This window comes from Perognathus longimembris, chromosome 6 (assembly GCF_023159225.1).
Source record: "Perognathus longimembris pacificus isolate PPM17 chromosome 6, ASM2315922v1, whole genome shotgun sequence".
Classification (NCBI taxonomy): Eukaryota; Metazoa; Chordata; class Mammalia; order Rodentia; family Heteromyidae; genus Perognathus; species Perognathus longimembris.
The window spans coordinates 53,036,743-53,063,636 of NC_063166.1; the positions used below are offsets into that span (position 1 = coordinate 53,036,743).

At 39.7% G+C, this 26,894-nt stretch overlaps 2 protein-coding genes and 2 non-coding genes across 8 annotated transcripts in view; 2 read left to right on the plus strand and 2 right to left on the minus strand.

Moving 5' to 3' along the window:
* Positions 1 to 3,284: 3,284 nt before the first annotated feature.
* Polr3f (RNA polymerase III subunit F) lies at positions 3,285 to 15,593 on the minus strand. The gene is made up of 9 exons (XM_048348744.1): positions 15,424 to 15,593; positions 14,555 to 14,672; positions 13,225 to 13,292; positions 12,333 to 12,400; positions 8,461 to 8,573; positions 6,056 to 6,199; positions 5,501 to 5,608; positions 4,522 to 4,713; positions 3,285 to 3,367 (listed from the first exon to the last, which is right to left on the minus strand). The coding sequence occupies exons 1-9, from the start codon at positions 15,483 to 15,485 to the stop codon at positions 3,290 to 3,292; spliced, it is 951 nt and encodes a 316-aa protein (XP_048204701.1). The 5' UTR covers positions 15,486 to 15,593; the 3' UTR covers positions 3,285 to 3,289.
* On the plus strand, positions 6,240 to 6,399 carry LOC125354012. The gene has a single exon (XR_007211404.1). It is a non-coding gene; the product is annotated as a small nucleolar RNA SNORA67 (small nucleolar RNA).
* On the minus strand, positions 14,203 to 14,333 carry LOC125354023. The gene has a single exon (XR_007211414.1). It is a non-coding gene; the product is annotated as a small nucleolar RNA SNORA40 (small nucleolar RNA).
* Positions 15,594 to 15,901: 308 nt separating the features above from the next.
* Dzank1 (double zinc ribbon and ankyrin repeat domains 1) overlaps positions 15,902 to 26,894 on the plus strand; it is a 49,273-nt gene continuing 38,280 nt past the window's right edge. For 3 of the 5 annotated variants that reach the window (XM_048348734.1, XM_048348737.1, XM_048348738.1), the window contains exons 1-5: positions 15,902 to 15,967; positions 18,436 to 18,552; positions 21,548 to 21,701; positions 23,449 to 23,563; positions 24,931 to 25,027. In XM_048348734.1, the coding sequence (XP_048204691.1) occupies positions 18,444 to 18,552; positions 21,548 to 21,701; positions 23,449 to 23,563; positions 24,931 to 25,027 (475 nt within the window). In that variant the 5' untranslated portion in view covers positions 15,902 to 15,967; positions 18,436 to 18,443. The other 2 variants (XM_048348735.1, XM_048348739.1) reach the window with 2 other exon arrangements.

The window sequence follows — 26,894 nt, forward strand, 5'->3', positions numbered from 1 at the left end:
TTCTGCCCAATCTGAGCCCACAAGCAGCTAAAAAATTAAAAATTTAGTTCTTCAGTCTCATGAGCTACTTTATTGGACAAGATTCCACTATTACAGAAAATGCTTTTGGGAAGCACTTCTCTAGGCCACACACTTTGCATCCACACTTAATGCGGGGGGGGGGGGGGGGGGGAGGCAAAGCCAGGTGCTGGTGGCTTACACCTGTAATCCTAGCTACTCAAGAGGCTGAGATCTGAGGAGCTCGGTTTGAAGCCAACCCAGGTAGGAAAAGTATGTGAGACTTATTTCCAATTAACCACCCAAAAGCCAGAAGTGGAGTTGTGACTCCAGTGGTACAGCACTAGCCTCAAGCAAATGAAGCTCAGGGACAGTGCACAGGCCCTGAGTTCAAGCTCCAGGACTAGCACCCCCCCAAAAAAAAGAGTGAGTGACTCCACTTGAAATTAATGTTTTTTCAGGGGGAGAGGGATCCTAGAAAATTTCAACCTGCAGCCTCACACACTCTAGGCAAGCGTTCTACCACTAAGCTAGATTTCTAGCCCCCAAATTAGTTCCATTTGATTAATGTTCTTAGTTGACCATAAATCTCTATAAGATTTATTCATTGTCAGTCTAAATCAGAAGGTTCATGTAAAGAGCCACATAAGTTAAAAACTAGAATCATGGACTTAGGATTTGTTTAGTTCTCCATGGATCATTTGACATAGAGGGGCCTCAACACTCTAGAGTATTGTCAGGTGAACAAGGTACCTAATATTATATGTAGATTGACTACTTTGAATTTTTAGTGTTGTTGTGAGCCCACAGTGTATCTATAGGATACACAATCTGTACATCAGAGGTGCTGTATTTTCTTTCTCCTTCAATTAATGTTCAGAATAATAAATATGCTGTGGCAAAATTGTTTGAAGGGTCTGGTTATTTTATTTATTTATTTGCCAGTGTTGGGGCTTGGGACTCAGGGCCTGAGCACTAGCCCTGGCCTCTTTTTGCTCAAGGCTAGCACTCTACCACTTGAGCCACATCACCCCTTCTGACTTTTTCTATATATGTGGTGCTGAACCCAGGGCTTCATGTATACAAGGCAAGCACTCTACCACTAGGCTATATTCCCAGCCCAGATCTGTTTATTTTAATGAGACAAAGAAAACTTTTAGTCACTGACTATAAATTTAGGACCTCAATTTCTGATTATTAAAACACAATATAGCCTGTATTTGGAACCCAAGTTGATCCCCTCTGAGGACCTTAGTAGAGCACTCCATGTGATTCCACGTTTTGAGACTTGGATACAAAAACTTTTCTTGTACCTGAGCTTGAACCCCAGGCTTCATGCAAGCTTGCTTGCTAGCACCCTACTGCATACTTTTAACCCTGGACATAGAAACTTGTGTAGTTTCAAGGTGAAATTACAGTAGTTGCACTGATATTTTTTGTGCAACAATAACCTAGACATTTCCATATGCCTGATGCCCAGATCTGAAAGTGCTATGAGAACTGAGAATGAGACAGTAAAGGCTTCCTGCTTAGACATGCCATAACATGATTTTTCAAAAAAAAGGAAACAAATCTAAAATATTTAAGAGAACAATGGTCTCAACCTCTCAAAGTATTAATAGGTTAAGTGTCTATTAAATGATTAAACACTGGCTCAGTCATTTGCTATAACAAGATAAGACAGACTGATGATTTATCAACAGTAGAAATTTATTTCTCAAAATTCTGGAGACTGGGAAGTTCAAGGTCAAGGTGATAACAAATTCATTGATGATCCCAATCCTGGTTCTTACATGCATATCTTCTGTGTCATCACATGGAAGGAAGAGCAACACACCTCTTTGGATCTAATTTTATAAAGGCACTAATTCCACTCAAGGACTCTACTTCTAAATACCATCATATGGAGGATTAAATTTCAGCATCTGATTTGGGTGGCCACGGTGAGGGACATAAAACTACATCAAACACTACATTAAAGCATGTAGTGATATTCTAGCAAATATAACTAGATCAATGACCATTAATATTTATGCACTGAAAAGACACCCCTTGACAGTAAGTCATTGTTTGGGATTGGGTAAGTATGGCAGCATAATATTCTGAAAGACTAATACTGAGGGGCTGGAAATGTAACTTAGTGGTAGAGTGCTTGCCTAGCATGCACGAAGCCCTGGGTTTGATTCCTCAGTACCACATAAACAGGAAAAGCCAGAAGTGGTGCAGTGGACAGTGCTCAGGCCCTTAGTCCAAGCCTGAGGAGTGGCAAAAAAAAAAAAAAAAAAAAGGAATACTGAGATAAAATGGAGTAGTGTGTAGAAAAAACAAGTTCTACTCATCCAGTCATGCCCTAAGTTCCTGCATACCTGCTCTTCCTGCCCTCACCACTTTTGGTTTCTTCTCCAAGAAACCCAAATGGTAGTAACAAACACAATAAAGGAAGTTTCTAAGCCGGGTGCTAATGGTTCATGTCTGTGATCCTAGCTACTCAGGAGGCTGAGATCTGAGGATCACACTTGTAAGCAAGTTCAGGCAGGAAAGCCGATGAATCTCTTTGTAGTAGCTAAATGAAAAATGAAGTCAAGAAGGGCATTGACTGGTGGCTCACACCTGCAAATCTTACCTACTTGGGAGGTTGAGATCTGAGAATTGTGGTTCAAAGCCAGCCTGAGCAAGAAAGTCAATGAGGCTCTTTTAATTAACCAGCAGAAAAATAGAAATGGTGGTGTGGTTCAAAGTGATAGAGCACTAGCCTTGAGCAAAAGGAGCCCAGCCCCAAGACCACACACACAAAAAATGTCCGAACAAGCAGTTTCCAATGAAGCCCTTAATTTAAATAACCTACTTTTTAAAATCTGGTTAATTATTATTACTTTGGCTGTACTGAGGACTGAGTATTGAACTCAGGGCCTTGCACTTTACCACTTGAGCCCATGCCCTAGCCCTAAAATGAATACTTGAGTGCTTTAGTCATTATCATAGTACTCATATAGGTTAGCTTCTTTTTTCTTGAACCAAGTCTTGAAACTTCAAATGATATGTTTTTCCAGAGCTTCAATGTATATTATTTGTCGAGGAATGGATTTCACTGTTCCGTTTCATTTTCTGTTGACTACTTTTCCAATATAAATTTAGTCTTCATAAATAAAAAATGTCTTCATAGCAGCAAGTCTGTATCCATTACTATGAAGTATATCTTTAAAGAGATTGGATGTTCCATCCTGAATTATTTGGTCTCAAAGTAAACTTCATTTGCAAATATTTAATAAAGTTCATACTTCTCTATTAAATATTAAAATTCAAGCCACTCTGTCATGTAAATACAATTAGATGGTGAAATCTCACCACCTTCATGGCAGTCATCAAAAACCTTAAAAAACAAAACAGTTTATATTCAAAATGAAGTTTTGAAAACATTTTTACAATATTTTAAGTACTTGAAAAATACCATTTAAAATATTTTTGTAATAGTTTTAACTTATAGGAGTATTTTTACAAAACTTTCAAATTAAAAGAGACTAGGGACTATATTTAAGGACATGGTATAATATTGCCTGGTTTGTGATTATGCAGCTAGTTAACGGCGGGGCCTCTTACCACAACATAATGATGATCATGTTTACCTACCCACCAAACAAAAGGCTATCAGCAGGTAGTATAGGAATACATAAAGTCTTACACATATAAACGACTTAATTTTGACTAAGCTAATGTTTCATGTTTAGCTACCTTCATTTCTATAAAGGAGACTAAACATAATTTCCACTGTTGTTAGCATTCTGTCTAGGAGTTGAAATCAGGGCAAGAAAGCTTTGGCATATAAACAAGGTATAAGAAAATATGGCAGTACTATAAAATATGGAATACTAGCAGCTCAAGAAAATAAATACCAAGAGAATTGAGGTCTCTTGCTTTTGCAGCCTTAGTGCCTTCAGCATATGGTTGGCACTTTTCAATAGGATTTAATGAAACTGCTAGGGCATGCAGGAAAAAAGATCATCTCTGGGCTTGATTCCAAAGAGATAATTCTAAGCTGATATTCTTAGGTTTTCCCAAACCTAAATCCAATCCTCTCCTTTTTTAGTGGATTCAGAGCAATTAAACTTCGGGGCCTATACATGATAAGGATGAGCCTTACTACTAAGCTGTACCCTTCAAACCTAAGTTCCCTCATTCATTAGGGGGAAAAAAACACCACTAATTCCAAGCACATATGGAGAATCAAATGAGACCACACAAGAATTATTAAAAGCATGCTCCTGGTTCATAGTAGGTTCTCAAATCTTATTTTTGTCTCTAACCCTTACCAAAGTGTCCATTTCAGGGCCAAGAGAAGAAACTGCAAATGTCTTTAACCTGATTATTTTGAGTTTGAGGTAATATTTGTTTCTTAGGGTATATGGAGATTTGAGTGACTGTTGGTCAATCACAAGAGTCTGGGAAATCAGCTATGTCTGCTCTGTTTGTCTAGGTGGCATTTGGGCATGGTGGTAGTCAAGGGTAGAATGAAGCTGTTTAACGTACCGGGCAGAGACCACAGGGTGCCCGGACCAAACCCGTAGGTAGGAGGATTGGATTGACGGCCCTGTACAGTTTCATGTGTCCATCTACACTGCCAACTGTGCCTTCTTTTGCAGCAATGATAGTCATCTCCACTTTCCCATCATAAATGAGTGTATTCAGGATGGTTTCAATGTCCTCCATGGACAACTCTACCTAAGAAAGGACAAAGGAAAGATGCATAAAGGACAAGGAGACCCTTTTGGAGGGTGTTATGAGCAACAAAGGATCATAGTTCCTCTATGAAATGGGGAAGCAATGAGCTACAGAGTGTAATAAAAAATATAAAAGAGGGTAAACAGTGGCCCACTGAAATGCTAAGGGCAAAAGGCTAACCTGCAGAATGTCACACATTCTAATATCATCTTAGGAAAAATCTAGATTTTATAAGGTAACATTTCTTTGGCAAGAATGACAAATTCTTACAATGCGTGAACAGAAAGATATCAAACAGTCCAAGTTCCTATTTCTTTATAAATGAGAAATCTGGAGCTCAGGAAATAAAAAGATTATATCCAAGTGCTGTTATGGCTGCTTTTCTGATTATGAAAATCATCAATGTTTTCATGTGTAGCTCTTCAAAAGAATACTGACAATACCAATAAAAACTGATGGTGTGGCTGATATTTTACACATATGCTCATCCATGCATATGTGAAAGAGTCAGGACAGATTTTCAACTTTGGGTGGTGAAATACACTGCCAGTCCTGCACTCTGCTGCTCTAGGTCCCCAAGCTCAACACATATTCATCTGTGTCACAGAGTAATGGCTGCCTTTACCTAAGACTAAGACAGTGTGTCTTTCCCCAAAGTGACTAGTGCAGAATATTCACAGCTCTCACCTGCAAAAGAGGTTTAGGTCAAATATGCTGGGAATACATTGTAATCTGTACCTATATGAAGATGAGGTTTTACAAGGAAGGTAAGAAAGCAAGTTCTGACCTTACTGATCCCTAATTCACAGATATATTTCCATACTTCATGGGAGGAAGCAAATGAACTATTTCTTTGTATCATCGGATTCTGCTTACTTTCTCGTGCTGTTTCTGCCTGTAAGGATTTAAACATAAGAGATCTAAGCAAGAATGCTAGTCAATGCTTTCTTTCTTCTTTTTTTTTTTTTCCTTTCCCAGTCCTGGGGCTTGAACTCAGGGCCTGAGCACTGCCCCTGGCTTCTTTTTGCTCAAGGCTAGCACTCTGCCAACTTGAGCCACAGCACCACTTCTGGCCTTTTCTATATATGTGGTGCTGAGGAATTGAACCTAGGGCTTCATGTATATGAAGCAAGCACTCTTGCTACTAGGCCATATTCCCAGCCCCTAGTCAATGCTTTCTAAATACAATTTATACTGAACCAAACCAACAGCAAAACATACTTTGTTTAGTAAAAATTACTAACTTAAGTATTCCCAATCTCATAAAATATTACACACAAGAACATGTATCTTTTATGAATCATTTTACAAAAGTACAGATGTTTTCTTAACTCTGCCTCACCTTGGACTGTAGAAATTTGAAACACTGTTGGTTAAGCACCTCTACAAATTCAGATTCAAAATCCTGGTCGCTGTACCAGGCACCACCAGTCACAGACCGATCTGGCTGCAGGTTGTACAGCATATATACTTTCTTTTTGGAGGCCTAGGAAAGAAAAGGCACAATCCTTGTGTTTATAACAATTTTCAAAAGTGAAATGCTTTTTAAAACAAGTTCTATTTTAGAAGAGTTTCAGATGTACAGAATTATTAGAATGACAACTTGGAAGAAAATCTGGCATGCCTAAACTTCTGGGGGAACAGAGGATGCATATGTCCTTTACCTTCCTTAGACTCCCTACATGTAAAAACAAAAACAAAAAAATAATTATTAGAAAGATGTGGAGAAAGTTCCCAAACTTATGTTGGTGTCTGAAGTGTGGACAGTCTTGAAAGGGGATAGGACTGCCTTTTTCTGTGTCAGAATTACATTGATGCCAGCACGCCACTTCACTTTCATAAGTTTAAGTCTAATATACTATGTAATTAGGATTAAAATGGTTAACAAGAATCCTGAAGGAGAAAAAACTTCCTAACTCCAGAAAAGTGCTTATGTATATTCCCTTTTACTTCTAATTTTATAGACACTGCTCAATTGCTCATTTCTAGGATACCACCTTATTCCTCTCCCTGCTTTATTGAGGTTGTTTTCTTACATTCTTTTTTTTTATTTTTATTTTATTTATTTATTTATTTATTTTTGCCAGTCCTGGGCCTTGGACTCAGGGCCTGAGCACTGTCCCTGGTTTCTTTTTGCTCAAGGCTAGTACTCTGCCACTTGAGCCACAGCGCCACTTCTGGCCATTTTCTATCTATGTGGTGCTGGGGAATCGAACCCAGGGCTTCATGTATATAAGGCAGGCGCTCTTGCCACTAGGCCATATTCCCAGCCCTGTTTTCTTACATTCTATAACATTTAGTTTGTTTCATTGTGCCCTGGGATCCCCCTAATTCCTAAATGACTTCATAAAATTTAATGCATATTAAGATTACTCTTTGTGCTATCTATTTCTATAGTTTTGGTTTTGTTTTTTTTTCCCCCTGTCAGTTGTGGGGCTTGAACTTAGAGCCTGGGTACTGGAACGTGAGCTCTTTGGTTCAAGGCTAGCACTCTACCACTTTGCATCACTTCTAGTTTTCTTGTGGTGAATTGGAGAAAAGAGTCTCAGGAACTTTCCTGCCCAGGCTGGCTTTGAACTGAGATCCTCAGATCTCAGACTCCTGAGTAGCTAGGATTTACAGGCATGAGCCACAAGTACACAGCTATTTTCTATAGTTTTGGTTCATGCTTAATGCACTCTTGTATCATACAGAATAGTTTTGCTACCCCCAAGGTATCTCCCATGCTTCTCTTGTTCAACTTCTCCCTACAGCCACCCCTATTCCCACACCCATACCTTGGTAACCACTTAGCATTTCACTGTCTCTGCAGTATTTCCAGAATTCCAGAAAGTTAGTTGGTATACAGTATATAGCCTTTCCAGAGAGGCTTCTTTCACTGGGCAATATGAATTAAAGATTTCTCCAGATCTTTTCAAGATGGCAGCTCATTTATTTACTCCAGTTAACATTCCAGTTTTGGTTAGAAAGATAAACACCAGTGTAGTAAAGGAAACACTACAGGAATCCAGGGCAGACACCAACAAAAGATCCAGGGAAGGTATCTTTCTCTGACTTGCTCACTGAGGACCCCAAGCACACACCATGTGTTCCTGGCACTCACCACTAGGTATTTGCTGAATACATATAATAATGTGCTAGAATAAAGTAAACTCAATGTCACAGTATAAAAACTAGGAAAAATGGTCTTCAAAATGACTTCACTGAAGAAGTTTTAGTTTGGAATGGGTGAGACATCAAGAGTTAATCAGGCAGTAAAAAGCAGAAAGCAGCATCTCCAAGTCAGTTGTGTGTGTATGTGTGCACGTGCTCAAGTACATAAATTGGTCCTGGGGCTTGAACTCAGGTGCCTGGCCAATGGGAGCTAATTTTTAGGATTAGAATGGATAAAGAGGATCCTGATGGGGAAAAAATTTCTTAACTTCAGAAAAGTGCTTTTCTTTGCCAGTCCTGGGCCTTGGACTCAGGGCCTGAGCACTGTCCCTGGCTTCTTTTTGCTCAAGGCTAGTACTCTGCCACTTGAGCCACAGTGCCACTTCTGGCTGTTTCCTATATATGTGGTGCTTGGGAATCGAACCCAGGGCTTCATGTATATGAGGCAAGTACTCTTGCCACTAGGCCATACTCCCATCCGAAAAGTGCTTTTTTTTAAGTCCTTTCTTTGGCCAGTTTTAAATCATAGCATAGATTGAAGAATTAAAAACCTGAAGTACATTTATAACAACATATATAAGGAAAATTACTCACTGCTACAGACTTAACAGCTTTGATAAGCTTTTTACTTTCCAAATTCTTTAGAATTTTGTTGATTTCTGTTAGTGGCAAGTTGCTTTTGTATCGAATATCTCTGCTCCATATTCCTATGGGAAATTAAAATAAAGCAAGTTGAAGTACAGTGTGTGTTTCTATTCATGTACCTATTTCTCATTCTAAATTATCAAAATAAATTTACAGCAAACCCTTTAGTAAAAAAACAAACGTTATGTAATTATGTTAGGAAATTTAAGTAACATTGAGAAAAAATAACCTTAAAAAATAAGCTTTATATTGCAACTAGAAATTTTTAGTAATCTCATTCAGGTACTTTTTTTAAAGCATGAAAGGACATTTTTAAGTGAATTTCCTGTGGTATACCCTACGTGGTTAATATGATTTTGGTACATTGGATATTATATATATGCCTACCTGATTTAGGAAAGGGAAAGAAAAAAAAGGGTATAAGATATCACAAGAAATGTTTTTACTGCCTTATTATGTAACTGTACCCCCTTTGCACAACACCTTGTCAATAAAATTTAATTTTTTTAATGACATTTTTATTTATTTATTTTTTGTTTTGGCCAGTCCAGGGCCTTGAACTCAGGGCCTGAGCATTGTCCCTGGCTTTTTTTTACACAAACCAGATGTGTTGCTGTGGCTCAAGAGGTAGAGCTCTAGGGAATATGGCCTAGTGGTAGAGTGCTTGCCTCGTATACATGAGGCCCTGGGTTCAATTCCTCAGCACCACATATATAGAAAATGGCCAGAAGTGGCACTGTGGCTCAAGTGGCAGAGTGTTAGCCTTGAGCAAAAGAAGCCAGGGACAGTGCTCAAGCCCTTAGTCCAAGCCCCAGGACTGGCAACAAAAACAAAACAAGTAAGTGTGAGCCACCGGCACCCAGCTAAATATTTTTTTAATTGTTGTTTTTGGAAACTACTAAGAGCTAACTGTGGGAAGACACAATTATTCTTTCAAAGAGAAAATAAATACTACATGTGGAAAAAGAAGGTATATAAAATATTTTGCTTAGGCATGTTGGGGAACATCTACTATACAGATAATAATATAATTAGCACTTTGGAAGTCAAGAACAGCCTAGGTTAGTGAGATCTTGTCCCAGAAAACAAATGACAAGCTGGAAATGTGGCCTAGTGGCAAGAGTGCTTGCCTTGTATACATGAAGCCCTGGGTTCAATTCCTCAGCACCACATATAGAAAATGGCCAAAAATGGCGCTGTGGCTCAAGTGGCAGAGTGCTAGCCTTGAGCAAAAAGAAGCCAGGGACAGTGCTCAGGCCAAGTCCAAAGCCAAGCCCAGGGCTGGCAAAAAAAGAAAAAAAGAACTTAAAAAAAGAATAGTGGCATTGTGGCTCAAGTGATAGAGTGCTAGCCTTGAGCAAAAAGAAGCCAGGGACAGTGCTAAGGCCCTGAGTTCAAGCCCCAAGACTGGCAAAAAGAGAGAGAGAAAGCAAATGACAAAAAATTTTTGCTTTCTTTCTTTTCCAATGTAGGACTGTTCTTAAAATGTTAATGCAGCCGGGCACGGGTAGCTTATGCCTGTAATCCTAGCTACTCAGGAGGCTGAGACCTGAGGATTATGGTTCAAAACCAGCCTAGGCAGGAAATTCCATGAGACTCTCATCTCCAATAAACTACTTAAAAAGGTTGGAAGTGGCACTGTGGCTCAAGTGGTAGAGCACTTACCTTGATCAAAAGAAGCTCGGCGGGGCTGGGGATATAGCCTAGTGGCAAGAGTGCCTGCCTCGGATACACGAGGCCCTAGGTTCGATTCCCCAGCACCACATATGCAGAAAACGGCCAGAAGCGGCGCTGTGGCTCAAGTGGCAGAGTGCTAGCCTTGAGCGGGAAGAAGCCAGGGACAGTGCTCAGGCCCTGAGTCCAAGGCCCAGGACTGGCCAAAAAAAAAAGAAGCTCGGGGTCAGTGCCCAGGCCCAGAGTTCAAGCCCCAGGACTGGCAAAAAAAAAAGCTAATTCACTATAAATGTACACTTAATTTTACAATTTCAATTTATACTTTTACATGCTATTGTCAATGATACAAATAAATCCTAAAGCATATTAGCTACAATTGATACAGTAGAGTGTGTGTTAAACGTGCACACACCAGCCAGTACTAAAGCTTTAACTCAGGCCCTAGTCACTGAGTTCACTTACTTTTTCACTCAGGGCTGGTGATCTACCACTTGAGCCATAGCCCTATTTCCAGCTTTTTGCTGGTTAATTGGAGGTAAGAGTCTCATGGACTTTCCTGCCCAAACTGTTTTTATTATTTTTTTTAATTTTTGCAATTTTTTACAAATTTTTTTAAATTTAATTTTAAAGTTTAAAAATTGTTTTGTGTGCCGGTCCTACAGCTGGAACTCAGGGCCTACTGACCCTGAGCTTTTTTGCTCAAGGCTGGCACTCAACCACTTGAGACACAACTAACTCCATTACTGGCTTTTTGGTGGTTACTTGCAAATACTAGTCTCATGGACTTTCCTGCCAAGATTGGCTTTGAACTGCAGTCCTCAGATCACATTCTCCTGAGTAGCTAGGATTACAGGTATGAACCACAGACACCTGACTCCAGACTGGCTTTGAACCTCGATCTCAGAATGGTGAGTAGCCAGTGAGCCAGTGCCCAGCTTGTTTGGTTATTTTTAGTCTCAGTATATGATGCAGGCTGTTTTCACTCTCATGATCCTTCAGCTTCACCTTCCAAGTATTAGGATTATAGGCATATGCTGTCATACTCAGCGTGATATGGTTCTTCAAGAGAGACAGGAAGGGAAGGATAACTGTTGAACATATATCAAAACACAGTCATGCTGCAGTATGCATCCTCTGGTCTTTGCAAAACCAGAGGTGTCATTATCCACAATTTACAGCTAACATGAAAATACTAAGGCTCACAAAGCTTAAGTAACTTTGTTCAAGGCTATCCCTTTGATTTGAAAGTTTACCCGTATTTCATGTTTTGAAATTTTAATGTTGATTGATATATGAATGGTTTTTGAGAAGTGAAGTCAAACACTTTAATATTACTTAGTAAATGACTTTGTTAGAAAAATGAACTTTTTTTCTGTCGGTCTTGGGCTTTGAACTCAGGTCCTGAGTGATGTTCTTGAGTTTTTTGCTCAAGGCTTGTGCTCTACCACTTTGAGCCATAGCTTCACGTTCAGTTTTTGGTGGTTAAGCCAGCTCAGGCTGGCTTTGAACTGTGATTCTCAGATCTCAGCCTCCCGAGTAGCTAGGATTTTAGTGCCCAGCAAAAAATGAACTTTTGTACAGCATGTAGTGCAGTGGTAGAGCACATGCTCTGCATGTGCAAGGTCTTTATTCAATCACTAGCACTGCAACAAAAGTAAACTTTCTCTGCGAACTTGCTTTGTTTGACCATGTGATACCTTGTGCCATCTTGGGACTCTTCAAAGAATCCCTATCAGCAAAAAGGATCTAACTAGATTCTTCTAATACTCTGAGAAATGAATTTTTTAAATAAAACTACCCCATCTGTGCATCAGAAAATGGACTAAGGTAGTACTATAGCTAAAAAAATTAAAAACAACCAAAAAAAAACAAAAAAATTAAAAACAACCAAAAACACCTTAAGTTTTAAATAGATAATTCATAAATGTTGCTTAGAACAGTTTAATTTGCCCATCTTTCTCACAGCAACAATGGCATTGCTCTTGTGTGTCCTTCAAGCACGTGTACGTTATCTGTATGTTTTATTCCTTTCCTTCCTATTTTACACAAATGCTGCAGCATAAGCTTTACTCTGAAAAGCTGGATCCTGTTCTTTATATCTAGACCCAAAACCAATGTGTTTTCTGCTTCATTCTTCACAAGCTTACCTTTATTTCCTGCATCTTCTATGATTTGATATACTAGTTTTTCTTGGTTATCTGATCCCTTCATTTTACTGCAGGGGAATAAAGCAAATTTTAAGAAGAAAGGGGGTATAGGATACATAAAAATCTAAATGACTACTTAAAGTATCAGACAAAGTCAGCATATTTACTTATTTACCAAAAGAAGGGCTTACCTTAAAAAGAATGAGACAGAGCTGTGTGTACCAACATGAAAAGATGTCCAAGATATAGTAAGTGAAAAAAATAAGTTATAAAACAGTATGGACAGCATGAACCCATTTTTGTTTTAAAAAAAAAGAAAAAGATTATATATGAATATACAGTATATAAATATATAATCATTTATGAGTTTAAAGGATATATATCCCATTTTTTAAAAGAGTGATTACTCTGGGAAGTGAAATATATGGCAGAAAGCAAGAATGATATACAAGACAAATTTACTACATTTTTTCTTTTCTTTTCTTTGCCTGTACTGGAACTAGAACTCAAAGCCTAGGCTCTGTCCTTTAGCTTTTTCACTCAAGGCTAGCACTCTACTACTGGAGTCAAAGAGTTAAGAATCTCATGGTCTTTCCTGCTTGGGCTGGTTTTGAACCTTTACCTCCAGATCTCAGCCTCTTGAGTAGCTTGGAATTCAAGCATGAGCCACTGGCACCTGGTTTTTTTGTTTGGTTTTTGTTCTTGGGATAAAGTCTCACTATATAGAGAAGGCTGCCCTCAAACTTTTGACCTCAACTTTCTAAGTGTTGGAATAAGAGGAATGCACCACCATACCTGAAACACTGTGCACTTTTGTATTTGCTTTTTTCCTAAAACATACATTACTTTTATGATAATTAAGACTTTATTAAAATAAAAAATAGGTGCTTACCCAGCATTCTGAGAGTCCTTTATTCTATATAAAAGACCTGTATTACTCCTTAAGAGATCCAACTGACCCTAAATTATTTTAAAAATACAAAATAAAATATCAATTTTAAGGTACAACAATTCCAATGACAAATGTTACTGTATTCTTTAATATTTTTACTATGCAGACTAAATTATTCTCCCACTTTTACCTGTCAGTTATTCACTTGAGACTTAGGTTTCTGCCACATGTATTTTAAAAACTTAACTATTTCAATATATTTCAAAATATCAGCATTTTAACAATGTCCTATATGCTAGATCCTGGGATGGTTATTTGTAAAATTAAAAAATCAGATAAAGGCTAAACATGTGTGTTCAATACCACAATGACTAAATAAAATTATGAAGTTAACTAACATTTAATGATGCACAATTTTATTTTATTTGGTGTTGATCTGGGGCCTAAATGCACTTCAAGCTCTCACTAGGCTTTTTTGTTTTTCAAGGTTGGTGCTATACCACTTGAACCACAGCTCTACTTCTAGCTTTTTGCTGGTTAATTAGAGATAAGAGTCTCATGGGTTTTCATGCCCAGGCTGGCTGTGAACCATGATCCTCAGATCTCAGCTTCCTGAGTAGCTGGGATTATGAGTGTGAGCCACCAGTGCTAGCCTGATGCATAATTTTATTGTTATATGAAATTAGGCAGAAACATCAAGAAATTAATAAACGCTTATAGTAGTATACCTTTGTATAATGAACCAAAAGTAAAATAAAATGTGTTCTGACACACTTCTGAATTGCCTTGGGATATTAGGAGAACTTGGATGCCAGTACCATTGGACTTTGGGTTGTTCTGTGAAACTGTGAATGGAAGGGGTCCTATTCTTGCATTTAACACTGGAAGATTAGTGGGGTTTTTTTTAAGCTTTTACATCAACTTTATTCAGAGCTGTGTGAGTTAACAAACCCCCACATTGCCAACTGTTATAGGAATCATATTCCTTCTTACATTTACCAAAATCTCATAATCAACAATAAGTTCTGGGTTGCAAAAGAGGATTTACTGTTTGCACCTGTCTATAAGGCTTTGTTACATAACTAAACAAAGACACACACACAAGTGCTGGATGATTAGTTTTAGAAATGTATTTACTTACATACCAGATAAACTGTGATATCTTCCTTCCCTCCCCTCAGTCCCATCATGTGGCAAGGTGGGACCACAAAACTAAATTTAGAGGCTCCATCTCACACTTAAATTGGTACAATAAAGTTAACCATCACGACTACATAACAGAGGGTAACAATATATAACAAATGATAGGGCCTAGTTGGATTCATCTTACCATAGACAACAGTCTATTGATGGCCACTGCTCGTTGTTGGGCTTCTATATGAGGCATTTCATTCTGGATTACTTGATCTGTGATTCCATGAGGGAACTGATGGCATAATTCAATAATTCTAGAAAAAAAAGATATTAATGACGATGTGTTTGCTTGTTCCAAAGAGAAAAGTTAAATATTAAAGCTGAGACTTCCGTTTTCTCAGCTGGAATAAGAATAACATTAAGCCACTAATCTGCCAGCAGAAAACAAATGTAAACACTTCTGGTGGGAAGCCAAAACTTATGACCATTCCCTGTAACTGGGGAATGTCTGGGTAAGGAATTATCTTTATCAAACAAGTCCAAGCCTTAAGATCAACAAACGTATTACTCTTAATAGCTTGGCAAAGTAGAGGTCTTTTAAAAATATCATGATAATCTACAAATAGCAGTGCAGTGGCAGTAGCATATATAACATTAAAGAAGCTACAGGATAATTAGTGAAGGGATTTGGCTTAATGTTGCTTTGCAATCACAAACTTCCCTGATCCATCCAAACGTCCAATCGTGAGTTCCTTTATTGAGTGATAGAGCGACCCAGGGTTACAAGTAGTAATCATGTACTATTTGTGGATACTACTTGTTTCCCCATTACGAAGGAATGGTATCATTCGCTTCCTAAACAATATTGAGACAAAGCCAATTACAAAAGTTGCAAGCTCTCAAATGGAATAGGCACGCGGAACCCAGCAATCATGTGCCTCCGTGCTCCCACAACTCGTTTCAGCCTCTCCCCTTAGAAAAGGAGTACCCTGGCCCAAGAGGCCTCCTGCGGGGAACAGGGATAGAGGACGTCTGGGGCCCCAAAACGGAGCCTCAATGATTCACCTGTTTTCAATTTCGACCGGATCGGCGTCAGGGGGCTGCACTTTCACCTTCACCTCAGCCATAGTGCTCAGTTCCCAGCTATGAAGGAAGAAACTAGCTTGGGAACCAAGGGATGCCACAGACTACAACAAACCGGAAAAAAGGGTCCTTCTTCTTCGCGTCGCAGAGAGTCCTTCCTTGTCTGTCGGCTTTGGGCGGCCAATCGTTGCCTGCTGCATCTCATTCACCAGCCCCACTACAGCTCCGAAATTTTGTGATTCAGAATTTCACCGCATGATGAAAGAACGAGCCTGTTTTCCTCAAGAGGTGGTAGGTGCTCCACTTTCTAGTGCTTTTAAAATTTTGTTAAGGCATATTCTTGGATGCCTATGACAGAGCCACGGGAAAGATATCTTGGCTCGTCCCAGAGACAGGGGCGGGGCTAGTTGCTAGGAATCTGGTTTTCCCGCCAATCATCTGCTCAGCTTCTAGTGGACTAGGCAAAGCTTGCGGCGTCTGTGGTAACCGGGCTGTGAAGGAGGGAAGGGGCTTGTAGCGGTCAGAGGTTGGTGACTGGGTTGCCCGGCTGAGGTGGTGCCTTGCTTGGGATTGGGTAAGGGGGACTGTTGATTTCGTTCGGTGTTTGGATGGAGAAGAGAGAGGAGGGCCTCTTTCACCCCAGCCAAAATGAAGCAGGCCCGACTGCCGAGTGGGAGCGAGGGCCAGATAGGCTGTGGTCCCAGGAGAAAGGAGGTGGACAAGAAGGGGGGAGTTGGGTGGTCGGTGATGGTTTTCCAGTAATTGCACGCGGCTATTTGCACTTAGATAAGGCTTTTACTCCATCCCTTTTGTGTGAGGTCACACCGGCTTCCCAAGGGCAATCACTAGTCCCTGCGCTGAGAATTCATCTCTCTTCCTCTATGTTTATTTATAATTGTCAGCTATTTTTATTTGAACTGCTCTTCACTTGAATGGAAATATGATTATGGGAAAGTTTCCCCCACGTTCAGCCTCATTTCTGTAGGATCAAATGTTGCTCCATCAGTATCTGCAGTTTATATTATTGACTCTCGATCTAGAATTATCCAAGGTATTATTGAGTTCACCTCTTAGATTTAGCTCTCAATTTGGAGAATACAGTCTTGCAAAACTCAAACCACAGACGTGTTCAGAGCAACATTAGAACTGCAAGAACCAAATTTAAAATGTTTATAAACAGCCTAGATTCCCAGTGGCAAAGTGATAAGTTTATGTAAATGCATAGAAAAATATCAGTTAGGGCTGGGAATATGGCCTAGTGGTAAAAGTGTTTGCCTCTTATACACGAAGCCCTGGATTTGATTCCTCAGCACCACATATATAGAAAAAAGCCAGAAGTGGAGCTGTGGCTCAAGAGGTAGAGTAGTAGCCTTGAGCAAAAAGAAGCCACGGGGGCTGGGGATATAGCCTAGTGGCAAGAGTGCCTGCCTCGGATACACGAGGCCCTAGGTTCGATTCCCCAGCACCACATATACAGAAAACGGCCAGAAGCCGCGCTGTGGCTCAAGTGGCAGAGTGCTAGCCTTGAGCGGGAAGAAGCCAGGGACAGTGCTCAGGCCCTGAGTCCAAGGCCCAGGACTGGCCAAAAAAAAAAAAAGAAGCCACGGACAGGGCTCAGGCTCTGAGTCCCCGCTCCAGGACTGACAACAAAAACAAAACAAATTTAAAAAAGAAAAATATTAATTATAAAACAAGAATGTAAATACTATACTATTAAAGTATCCATAATTGTTGACAATTTGAAAAGGCAATACAGGAATATAAATGGTTGTTGTACTAAGGTGAGGGTTTGGGTTGTTCCCGTCCCCCTGTATGCATTAAAAATTGTGACACTTTGGGCTGGGGATATGGCCTAGTGGCAAGACTGCTTGCCTCCTATACATGAAGCCCTGGCTTCAATTCCCCAGCACCACATTTACAGAAAATGGCCAGAAGTGGTGCTGTGGCTTAAGTGGCAGAATGCTAGCCTTGAGCAAAAAAAGAAGCCGGGGACAGAGCTCAGGCCCTGAGTCCAAGGCCTAGGACTGGCCAAAAAAAAAAAAAAGCCTCAATGAAGTAAAAATAAACTACTCTTAAAAAAATTGTGACAACTTGGGCTGGGAATGGGGCTTAGTGGTAGAGTGCTTGCCTAGCATGTGTGAAGCCCTGGGATTGATTCCGCAGTACCACATACACAGAAAAAGCTGGAAGTGGCGCCGTGGCTCAAGTGGTAGAGTGCTAGCCTTGGAAAGAGAAGCTCAGGGACAGTGCTCAGGCCCTGAGTTCAAGTCCCAGGACTGGCAAAAAGAAAAATTATGACACCTTTCCAAAAAGAAAGATCAGAAAGGTCTCCCTAATGGTAGTTATTTATAAACACAATAGGTAGAATGGGAAGCTTGTTTGTTGCTCACTATATCTGTGCCAACTTCCTTTCCACTGAAAAGTAAGAATCTAGTTCTTCTAAAGTGTCTTTGCAACTTTTGAACAACCAAACTCACTGTGGTGGAAAAGGCAGGGCATGGACCCAAAGCTTTCCCAAAGGACTTGCCTGTAAATGAACATTTCCTGTTGCCTACAGTCCTCTTATCTCTTGTGTGATAGCTTCCCCTGAGGGGATAACTTCCCACCTGAGGTGACTGGCCAAGAGAGAAAACACAATAGCTGTAGGCAGGGAAGGGTAATACTGGTCCTAGGGAACTGAGGTCAGACCATTCATGGTAGTCCCTCTTCTACCTTTTCCTTTTATTACCCATTCAGAGTAATTCCATTCCATTTATTCTTGTTTCTTTCTTAGGAAAGAAAGAAAATTAGAGAAAACCCCATACAAGATCTCACAAGCAAAAATAGAGCTGAAATATATCAATTAAAATGGAATAATTGTAGGTAGTATATTAGCAATATCCTTTTTATATTCTGTTAGATTTCTGCATTTAAATAGGTGCTTCTTCTCTACAGTTTTTGTGTTGTGATATAGATATGTGAAGGGATTTATTTTTATCTATTTTTCGATGAAAGGAGAGAATATGACTGCTGGCTCAGTGTGTGTCCCTCAGATTATACCACTGCGAGTGCCTCAGCCTGGAAAAGCTAACCATGAAATTGATAACAATACTCTTTTGGAAATGAAATCAGGTAGGAATCATATATATTTGAGAATGTTTAAAATAACATTGTAATGCTCTCTGTATTCTTTTTAAAAATGATATTAGGATATTATAATGATGCATATTCTGAGTCCTGAGTGCTTCCTGTAATCAGAATTTCAGGAACTTTGTAAAATTTCTACAACACTGTTACATCTATTTAGATTAAATGGCTACCATTGACTTGGCACATAGTTGAAACACTGTCTTGATTTACCTTAGCCTAGGTAAGATGTCCAGAAGCCCAAATTTTCCCAAGATGCTCACTGTTTTGCTGGGATAATAAATTTGATGTACTAATACAGACTTTACAGTGCAAAAAGTCAGAGATTGAATCACTGTTTGGTTAACCTCTAGTGAACTTGGGCATCTCAGTGTCCTCATGGTAAGATAGAATTAATTATATCTACCACTTTGAACCACTGTGAGGATTGGTATATGTGAGTTGCTATATTAAGTGAGTTGGTATATATGGGGTTCACAGTGCCACACATAACAGTAAACAAAAAAGTCTTAAAGTCTTATTTAAAAAGTAGAGCAGGGGCTGGGAATATGGCCTAGTGGCAAGAGTGCTTGCCTCCTACACATGAAGCTCTTGGTTCGATTCCCCAGCACCACATGTATGGAAAACGGCCACAAGGGGCGCTGTGGCTCAGGTGGCAGAGTATTAGCCTTGAGTGAGTGAGAAGAAGCCAGGGACAGTGCTCAGGCCCTGAGTCCAAGGCCCAGGACTGGCCAAAAAAAAAAAAAAGTAGAGCAGGGGGCTGGAAATATGGCCTAGTGGTAGAGTGCTTGCCTCGTATACATGAAGCCCTGGGTTCAATTCCTCAGCATCACATATATAGAAAAAGCCAGAAGTGGTGCTGTGGCTCAAGTGGTAGAGTGCTAGCCTTGAGCAAAAAGAAGCCAGGGGCAGTACTTAGGCCCTGAGTTTAAGCCCAAGACTGGCAAAAAAAAAAAAGTAGAGCAATGGGGCTGGGGATAGGGCCTAGTGACAAGAGTGCTTGCCTCGCATACATGAGGCCCTGGGTTCAATTCCCCAGCACCACATATACAGAAAACGGCCAGAAGTGGCGCTGTGGATCAAGTGGCAGAGTGCTAGCCTTGAGCAAAAAAGAAGCCAGGAACAGTGCTCAGGCCCTGAGTCCAAGCCCCAGAACTGGCCAAAAAAAAAAAAAAAAAAAGTAGAGCAATGGATATGTTGCTGATAATATTTATTCTTCAAAATCTTAAATATACTTACCTACATATATATATACTTATATATGTTCATACATGATCAACACTGGAAATTTTTATAGATAAAACATGAACAATATGTCTATAAAGTGACTGAGATTCCAATTCTATATCCAGTGTTTATTTTTTTTATTTTTTTTTTTGGCCAGTCCTGGGCCTTGGACTCAGGGCCTGAGCACTGTCCCTGGCTTCCTTTTGCTCAAGGCTAGCACTCTGCCACTTGAGCTACAGCGCCACTTCTGGCCGTTTTCTGTATATGTGGTGCTGGGGAATTGAACCCAGGGCTTCATGTATACGAGGCAAGCTCTCTTGCCACTAGGCTATATCCCCAGCCCCCAGTGTCTATTTTTTTTATTTGAACATACATAATGCTTCATGGATTTGCCTGCGAATCTTTTTTAAATTTAATTTTGTTTTATTTTTCTAAGACTTGAACTCAGTGTCTGGCAATGTCCCTGAACTTCATTTGCTCAAGGCTAGCACTCTATCACTTGAGCCACAGCGCCACTTCCAGCCTTATCTGTTTATGTGGTACTGAGAAATTGAACCCAGGGCTTCATGCGTGCTAGGCAAGCACTCTACCACTAAGCCACATTCCCAGGCTTGCATGCTAATCTCTGTATCATTCCAATTTTAGTTTGTGTCCTGGTGAAGCACAATATTTTATCAATATTTTCTTAATTGAATGTATATAAACTACTTAAGTACATTTGTAAAATAACCCCTTTACTTCCTGGACCACGAATTCCAACTTAGATTGTGCATCATTGTAGTATGTTCTCCTAATGTGATTTTTATTTATTTATTTTGTTGGTTCCGGGGCTTGAACTGTAGGGCTGGACACTATCCTGAGCTCCGAGCTCAAGGCTAGCACTCTACCACTTGAGCCACAGTGCCACTTCCAGTTTTCTGGTGGTTAATTGGAGATGAGTCTCATAGACTTTCCTCCCTGGGCTGCCTTGAACAGAGATCCTCAGATCTCAGCCTTCTAAGTAGCTAGGATTACAGGCATGAGCCACCAGCACCCGGCTAATATGATTTTTAAAAAGAAAAATTTTGATGTATATGTCTATAACACAGGGAAAGTTGGATGATAGTTGACAAATAATGATGTGAAGGATAGGGGATCCAATTTAACATTTAAGTATCAGATGCATAGACATACCACAGATCAATACTAAAAAATAACCTGATGGAAGAATGGGCAAAAGATACTAAAAGACATTCCATAGGAAAGGAAATATAAATGTCTCTTACATGAATAAGGGCTGGAGGAGTGACTCAAGCTCTAGAGTGCCTATATAGCAATTGTAAAGGCCTGAGTTCAAACCCCAGAACTGCCAATTAATAAATAAAGAAGTAAATGAAAATATGTTTCTGTCCATCCCTTTACCTGCTTTGTAGGCATACCCTATGTCCTCCTTTTTCACACCACATACTTCAGCTCTGGCAAGAGGTATTTACTTACTTATTTGCTGCATATTTTATTTGCTTAATATTTATAAGTATTTATGTTATATTTATGATTATATTTATCTATTTACTTTTTATTTACTGTGTATTCTTCTTTAAATGTAAACCCTATGAGAGCAGGGAATGTGGTCATCTGTGTGTCCTCAGTGTAATATGCGTAATAATCAAATAGAAACTATCCTTTATACTCAAATAACTGTCATATAGCTATTATATCAGGGATTTGCTACTTTAGTGTCAATTACAGTTATCCTGTTTTGGATTATTTTCAGACACCCCAGATGTCAATATATATTATACCCTGGATGGCAGCAAACCTGAGTTTCTGAAGAGAATTGGTTATGGTGAAAATAATACATTTAAGTACACAAAACCCATTACTTTGCCTGATGGAAAAATACAGGTTAAAGCCATTGCAGTTTCTAAGTAAGTTTATCAAACTGATTTCTTTTTTTTTTTTTTTTTGGCCAGTTCTGGGGCTTGGACTCAGGGCCTGAGCACTGTCCCTGGCTTCTTTTTGCTCAAGGCTAGCACTCTGCCGCTTGAGCCACAGTGCCACTTCTGGCCATTTTCTGTATATGTGGTGCTGGGGAATCGAACCCAGGGCCTCATGTATATGAGGCAGGCACTCTTGCCAGTAGGCCATATCCCCAGCCCTATCAAGCTGATTTCTAATAGCATGCTGTAACTTTATTTAGTTCATCCTATGATATCAGTTCAGCATTAGAGCAGAACATGAGGGTTTTTTTTAAATTTTAGCATATATATTCATGTTTGTGTTTTATTTGCTTTTTACTGAGGTATAGTGTGAGGTGCACAAATTATAAGCCACAGTTCAAAAGGTGTAATGTGTATGAATAATATTTTGATTTTATATTCCATACTGGGGTTCTGGGAGGGAAGAGTTTTTCTAGGGTTGGAGACCTTGAAGGATATTTATGTGGCCCTGAGGGAGGAAGCCACTGTGTTTGGAGGATAGTTCTTTTATGGCCCATAACTATCACCATCAAGTTGGTTTTGTTTTGACTTAATTGACCTTTAAAACTATTTCAAGGGCTGGGAATGTGGCCTAGTGGTAGAGTGCTTGCCTAGCATGCATGAAGCCCTGGGTTCGATTCCTCAGCACCACATATACAGAAAAAGCCAGAAGTGGCGCTGTGGCTCAAGTGGTAGAGTGCTAGCCTTGAGCAAAAAGAAGCCAGGGACAATGCTCAGGCCCTGAGTTCAAGCCCCAGTACAGGGGGGAAAAAAAATACTATCGTTTCAACTTGATGGACGTGAACCAGTTCGATTTTCCTTTATTCACTCTCTGCTATCTAGGGACTTTTTCAAGTATAGAAATCACTTAATTTAGAAACATTTACCACGTACAGCAATTTTTTTTTTTTTTTTTTTTTTTTTTTGCCAGTCCTGGGGCTTGGACTCAGGGCCTGAGCACTGTCCCTGGCTTCTCTTTGCTCAAGGCTAGCACTCTACCACTTGAGCCACAGCGCCACTTCTGGCGATTTTCTGTATATGTGGTGCTGGGGAATTGAACCCAGGGCTTCATGTATACAAGGCAAGCACTCTTGCCACTAGGCCATATTCCTAGCCCCGTACAGCAATTTTTTTAAAGTCTCAAATGTCTAGCAAATGATAGAGGGAAAAGGTGAGATTGCCCACATTCTGAGAATATCTTTAAGTTGCAGATCAAATGTCTTACTGCCCCAGATACTTAAAAAGATTCTCTAGGCTCTCTCTACTAGCTGAACTATTTCTTACTTTTGGAGGGATATACAACTTTTACACCAATGATAACTTTTTTGACATCTTAAATTAACACAAATTTAAATGAAACAGGGCTGGGAATGTGGCTTAGGGGTAGAGTGCTTGCCTAGTATGCATGAAGCCCTGGGTTCAATTCCTCTGCACCACATAAACAGAAAAAGCCATAAGTGGTGCTGTGGCTCAAGAGGTAGAGTGCTAGCCTTGAGCAAAAAGAAGCCAGGGACAGTGCTCAGGCCCTGAGTTCAAGCCTCAGAACTGGCAAAAAATTTTTAATGTGAAATATAATTTAGTAGCTACATTAAGGGACTTTAGGGTCTTTTAACTTGGTAATCACCATTTCTTTGAATCTTTTTTTAACAGCCTCTCTGTCTGTCTGCTCTTTCTCTTTCTCTTTCATGATTTCCAGGGACTGCAGACAGAGTGGAATAGTAACAAAAGTGTTTCAGGTAGACTATGAACCACCAAAGATAGTTTCTTCTGAAGATAACATTGAAAATGTTCTCAAAGATTCTTCAAAGCAGGCAAGTAATGAAACCATATATATATAGCTTGTCACTGTTTTCTTGTTTCCTTCTTTCTTTACTGTTTTGCTTTTATTACATTGTCTCTGCTCACAGTCAGGTCATCACAGTTAAAGTCAGTTTCAAACCTTGCACAGTATCTTCACTGATTTACCAGTTTGGGGTCAAGTCTTCCTCCATCATGTAGATTAGAATTCCTACCCAGCATCATTGCCCATATTCCAGTATCTTTAGTAACTTTTTATCTACTGAAGAAAGCAGATGTTTATCTTACTAGCTGGGTAATCCGTTTTTGTCCTTGGTCAGTTTTGTTCTTAGTCTGTGGCTACATGCATACACATAAGCTCCAGCTAAACTGGGTATCGTGTTCTTTTGCTGCACCAGGGCTTCTTTTCAAAAATGCTTTGAGCATTTTGTTTCTCATCAACTTTCCCCATCAAATGTAAGGCGTATGGTAGAGGGTATGCTGTAATAATACTCATAATTTTGCTCAGGAACAGGTGGCAGAAGGTGGTGAGTATATGTTTGGTGAATAGAATTGTAAGGTTCTTAGAAGTCCCCGGTGTTCATAGACTCCTATTATGCTCAAATTTAATCCCTAAATATCTACAAAACTTCCCCTTTGCGCAGCCAATCTGACCTAATAATGATATTTGAAACAAGTCCCTGGGATATCGATGAGATGGATTCAAAAATGAGGATTAGAAGATAGGCTAGCCTGTTGGAAGACATCCAACCAAAAGGGCGAGCCTTGGAGGTCTTGGGAGTGAACTCCGAAGAAGTTTTGAGGAAACATCTCTGAAACCCATTGGTGACCAAAGAAATCAGAGAGGAAGAAGGGGTGGAACTAAATCAGTGGTCATAGACATGAGATCAGGCTCTAGTGTGATTGTGACAGGACAGCCAGCAGAGATGGACATGAATCAACAGGTGCTCAGGTTGCAATCAGGTATAAAAGACAAAGCCCATGGAGAAGAAAGTCCAGAGAGAATAATGTTTCAGGACTCTATGGGCAAGTAGCATATGTGAGTCCTATCTTGGTCTGCCTCCACACTGTCTTTGGATCTGGTGGTTCCCTCATATTACTGCCTCCAATGATTATGATATCCTTCCCATATTTGCTACAACCTGCTTCCTTCCTTGGCCACTTGATATGCCCAGACATGCTGCTAATCAGGTAGCATAAAACAAAGTTATGTGTTGCTGTATATTTCTGTGTGAAAGTGAAACACAGGTCACTTGGAAAAAATTGCTGTAACCTCTTTCAAGTAAGAAATGTACACCATGACATTGTCTATCATGTAACTGTAAATGTTTACATTCTAAATTAGCGTAAGTCAATTGATATTCAGTGTCTTCTTTCCTAGGAATTGAAAAATGGATTGGATGGATCAAAGCTAAAGAAGAAATATAAGAATGCTGAAAATAAATCTAGTTGGAATGCTAACCTTAGAAAGTTTCCAGGTATGATGTGATAGAATGAAGGTAAGAGTTCATGTTCTAAACCCATGCAACAGGCTCATGCACGTTCTCTGCACATTTTCTTATCTTCAGAATTTGAACTAAGAAAACACTGGAAAGTAGGCTGTGATTTGAGATTTTGTGCTGTTCTTGCTAACAGCTTAAGATCATGATGTACAACAAAGTTGGGTTTATTGATAAATTGTATTGAGTGAGACCATATTCCAGGGAATCATGGTATACCTCCCTAAACAAAGAAAAAACAGTAAAGGGTTTGAGAGAAGTGTGAAGTTGGGTGAAATTTAAATGAAATTGGAGTTTTGATCATCTCAAAGCAAAGTTAGGGTATGTGTGAAGGGGTTAACATGAGATATGAACTGAGTTTCATTTACTTGGTAACTATAAAATACACATGGAATGTTGGTTCAGAAAGCCTTTTACACAGCTCAGCACAAAGGTTGTATATTGAAGCTTTTTGTTCATGTCAAAGTGACTTAGATTCTTCAGATAAGAGTCAAATTCTGACTGATGGAATTTTAAACAGCAATGTTTCTGAGAATCTATAATGTTAGAGAACAGAATTTCTCAGTTAAGCAATTGTCACTAAAAAAAAGAAAAGATATTGGTCAGGTACAGAGACTCATACCTATAACCTGAGCTAGTTGGGAGGGAGGCAGAAATTGAGAGGAACAAAGTTAAAGGCCAGGCTGGGAAAAAATTAGTATTCCCACCTCAAAATATGTACAAATATGTACAAATATATACTGGGCACCAGTGGCTCACACCTGTACTCCCACCTACTCAAGAAGCTGAGATCTGATCTTGATTCAAAGCCAGTTCAGGCAGGAAAGTTCACAAGACTCTTTTGTATGTGTGTGCGCTGGTCTTGGAGCTTGAACTCAGAGCCTGGGTGCTGTTCCTGACCTTCTTTTGCTCAAGGCTCTACCACTTGAGCCACAGCTCTGCTTCTGGCTTTTTTGGTAGTTTAGTGGAAATTAGAGTCACAGACTTTCCTGCCTCAGCTGGCTTTGAACCATAATCCTTAGATCTCACCTTCTTTAGTAACTAGCAGCCAGTAACACCAGCGGCTAGCTTTATGAGAATCTTCTCTCCAATTAACCAGCAAAAAGCTGAAAGTGAAACTATGGCTCAAGTAGTACAATGCTAGCCTTGAGCACAAAAGTTCAGGCCATGAGCTGGGAATGTTGCTCAGTGGTAGCATGCACCAAGTCCTGGGTTTGTTCCTCAGTACCACATAAACAGAAAAAGCTGAAAGTGGCTCTGTGGTTCAAGTGATAGATACCAGCCTTGAGCAAAAAAGAAGCTCAGGGACTGTGCCCAGGCCCTGAGTTCAAACCCCGTGATTGGCAAAAAAAATAAAATAAAATAAATCTCGGGCTGGGGATATGGCCTAGTGGCAAGAGTGCCTGCCTCATATACATGAGGCCCTGGGTTTGATTCCCCAGCACCACATATACAGAAAATGGCCAGAAGGGGCGCTGTGTCTCAAGTGGCAGAGTGCTAGCCTTGAGCAAAAAGAAGCCAGGGACAGTGCCCAGGCCCTGAGTCCAAGCCCCAGGACTGACCAAAACAAAAAACAAAAAAAACAACTCAGGCCCTAAGTTCAAGAGACCAACACCAATCCACCCCCCAACTTATACATGTATATATGTATGTATGTATGTACATATTATATATGTGTGTTATATGTTATATATATTGGTTATATGTATATGTTATATATTATTGATGTGTATCATATATACAAATATATGTTATATGCATATGTAATATATGCATATAATATATGTGTATAAATATACATACATACATATATATAAAACAAATATGTGCACATCTGTCATGCCAG